This window comes from Arachis ipaensis, chromosome B08 (assembly GCF_000816755.2).
Source record: "Arachis ipaensis cultivar K30076 chromosome B08, Araip1.1, whole genome shotgun sequence".
NCBI classification, from domain to species: domain Eukaryota; kingdom Viridiplantae; phylum Streptophyta; class Magnoliopsida; order Fabales; family Fabaceae; genus Arachis; species Arachis ipaensis.
Window position 1 is genome coordinate 129,534,043 of NC_029792.2, and position 2,540 is coordinate 129,536,582.

At 38.5% G+C, this 2,540-nt stretch overlaps 1 protein-coding gene across 1 annotated transcript in view; it reads right to left on the reverse strand.

Annotated features, from left to right (window-relative positions):
* The window catches only part of LOC107612720 (glyceraldehyde-3-phosphate dehydrogenase GAPC2, cytosolic), a 4,507-nt gene extending 2,194 nt beyond the window's left edge, over positions 1-2,313 (reverse strand). The window contains exons 1-9 of the mRNA XM_016314433.2: positions 2,113-2,313; positions 1,977-2,000; positions 1,740-1,840; positions 1,476-1,591; positions 1,078-1,177; positions 722-868; positions 573-633; positions 363-460; positions 100-242 (exon numbers count right to left, since the gene is read on the reverse strand). Of these exons, the coding sequence (XP_016169919.1) occupies positions 100-242; positions 363-460; positions 573-633; positions 722-868; positions 1,078-1,177; positions 1,476-1,591; positions 1,740-1,840; positions 1,977-2,000; positions 2,113-2,116 (794 nt within the window). The 5' untranslated portion in view covers positions 2,117-2,313. The remainder of the gene's footprint in view (positions 1-99; positions 243-362; positions 461-572; positions 634-721; positions 869-1,077; positions 1,178-1,475; positions 1,592-1,739; positions 1,841-1,976; positions 2,001-2,112) is intronic.

The following is a 2,540-nucleotide window of genomic DNA, read 5'->3' on the forward strand; positions in this document are numbered from 1 at the left end:
AATCCTCAATATCCAATAACTTGAAATTCAGCGTACGATCATTCAAATACAACATATTATCCAAAGATGAGATTGATATTCTAAGAAAGCTGCCCTTACTTGATGGCCTGCTTGATTTCGTCATAGGTGGCAGGCTTTTCCAACCTCACTGTAAGGTCAACAACGGAGACATCAACGGTGGGAACACGGAAAGCCATTCCGGTCAATTTTCCATTCAAAGAAGGGAGGACTTTGCCCACGGCCTATACAGACAGGGAAACAACAATGAGTAAAAGTAAATACAGAAGATTTTTAATAAACACTATTATATCTTAATGGACCATAAAGGCCTTAAATGCCACGACATAATGTCAAATATTCACCTTGGCTGCTCCAGTGCTGCTAGGAATGATGTTGAAGGAGGCAGCTCTTCCACCTCTCCAATCTTTGCTGGATGGTCCATCAACAGTTTTCTGGGTGGCTGATTCAAAAACAAGAAATAGAAACCAGAATTAGCATCAAATTTCAATGAGATAGGCACGTGGCAACATGCATAATCAACTAGCAAATAGTAGCAAGCAATAGGCTCTCACCAGTGATGGAGTGGACAGTGGTCATGAGACCCTCAACGATGCCAAACCTGTCGTTGATGACCTACAATAGCAACAATCAACAATTACGATCCTAACACAAGACGTAAAAAGGGATAATAACAATTCCTATGTCAGATCACAAAAAATACCTTGGCAAGTGGAGCAAGGCAGTTGGTAGTGCAGCTAGCATTAGAAATGATGTCAAGCTCTGGCTTGTATTCGTGTTCGTTAACACCAACAACAAACATGGGGGCATCTTTGCTGGGAGCAGAGATAATAACCTTCTTAGCACCACCCTGTATTATACACGAAAAAACACTACATTAATAATCATACGACCACTCGAAAGTAAGAAATGAAAATAACACCCAGCAGATTCACGCTTGACAACACACTCAAAACAAGATCATCCACCACAGGGGACACTACAAAAAACTGGCATCAATCATAAAACAAGTACCTACAACAGAATCATACAAAATGGAAACAGTACAAAGAGACAAACCTTCAAATGGGCCGCAGCCTTGTCCTTGTCAGTGAAGACTCCGGTGGACTCAACGATGATGTCAGCTCCGGCGGATCCCCATGGAATCTCCTCAGGGTTCCTGAGACAAAAAAAACAGAACACATAAATAACCATATAATCGAGCCCGTGAGCACACAAACAAACGACGAATTACGATGCATGTACTATGTTTCTTTCTCAAACACCTTGCGCCTCCATTATATGGAGGACAGGATCCCATCCAAAGGTGGATGAGGCTCCAGTCAGCTCAGAGTATGAAACAGAGCGAGTTCAAAAATCATTTCTCATATAAAAATAGTACAGCAAAATCATTTTATTTTATATACAAACCAACAACAGAAATAACCATAATCGGAGACTTAAAAGGATGAAAATACCTGATTCCGAAAACAGTGACTGGCTTCTCGCCAAAGAGAAGGGTCTTCTCGTCCTTGACCTTCAACTCGTGGTGCTTCCATTGACCGTGAACACTGTCGTATTTGAACATGTATGTCTACAAAATCGAAAAACCGACTCAACCATCAGATCTAGCTACTTCTTCAAAAAACAAAATGGAAAAAAAATCATAGAAAATATTTTAAAATTGTGCATGCTTAGTAGTTAGTAGAGATCAATGAAATTGAAAGGATTTAAGAACGAACCATGTAGTCAGTGGTGATGAAAGGATCGTTAACGGCAACGAGTTCAACATCATCTCTCTGGAGAGCAACCCTAGCAACCAAACGTCCGATTCTTCCGAATCCTGTCGCAAACAAATTCAAAAATAACAAAACAAAAAAGAAATTACAAATTAAAACAAAAACAGTAGTAAAGCAAGTAGAAGAAATGGATCTGAAGAGTTAGAAGATAGATCAACGGAAGAGATAGGGTTTTTGTACCGTTGATTCCGATCTTGACCTTGCCTGATCCAACATCATTTCAATCAAAATAGAAACACAAAAACAAGTTAGATCGGAGAAGAAGAAATGAAGTAGCGAAAGGAAGAAGAAATGGAAGGTGATTAGTGTTGTGTACCCATGATTGAAGATTGTTGATGCAGAGAGAGAAGTAGAAGAGTGAGTGGTAGAGAGTAACAGAAAAGTGAAGAAGGTGAAGAGTGAGTGAAGAGTGTTATGGGAAAGTAGGGTTTTATTGAGGTGGGTGACCGAAAGGGTAGGTTAACGTTCGAGAAGAGAGAGAGAAAGAGGTGATTATGTTAATGTACGTGACACACGTATGACTCGCCATGCTGTGTCACCAATTTAGGTCTCCGGTTTCTGGTGGCTTCTTGACTCTTGTTGAGTTTGATATTATTATCCTCTTTTATCCCAACGGAATATGCCTTTGTGTTTTCAAACAAAAAAATTAATTTATTTTTAAAATATGAACTAAATTAAATAATTTAATTAAATATATTAAATTATTTATCAAATTTTAAATATTATCTTTATATTAAAATATTT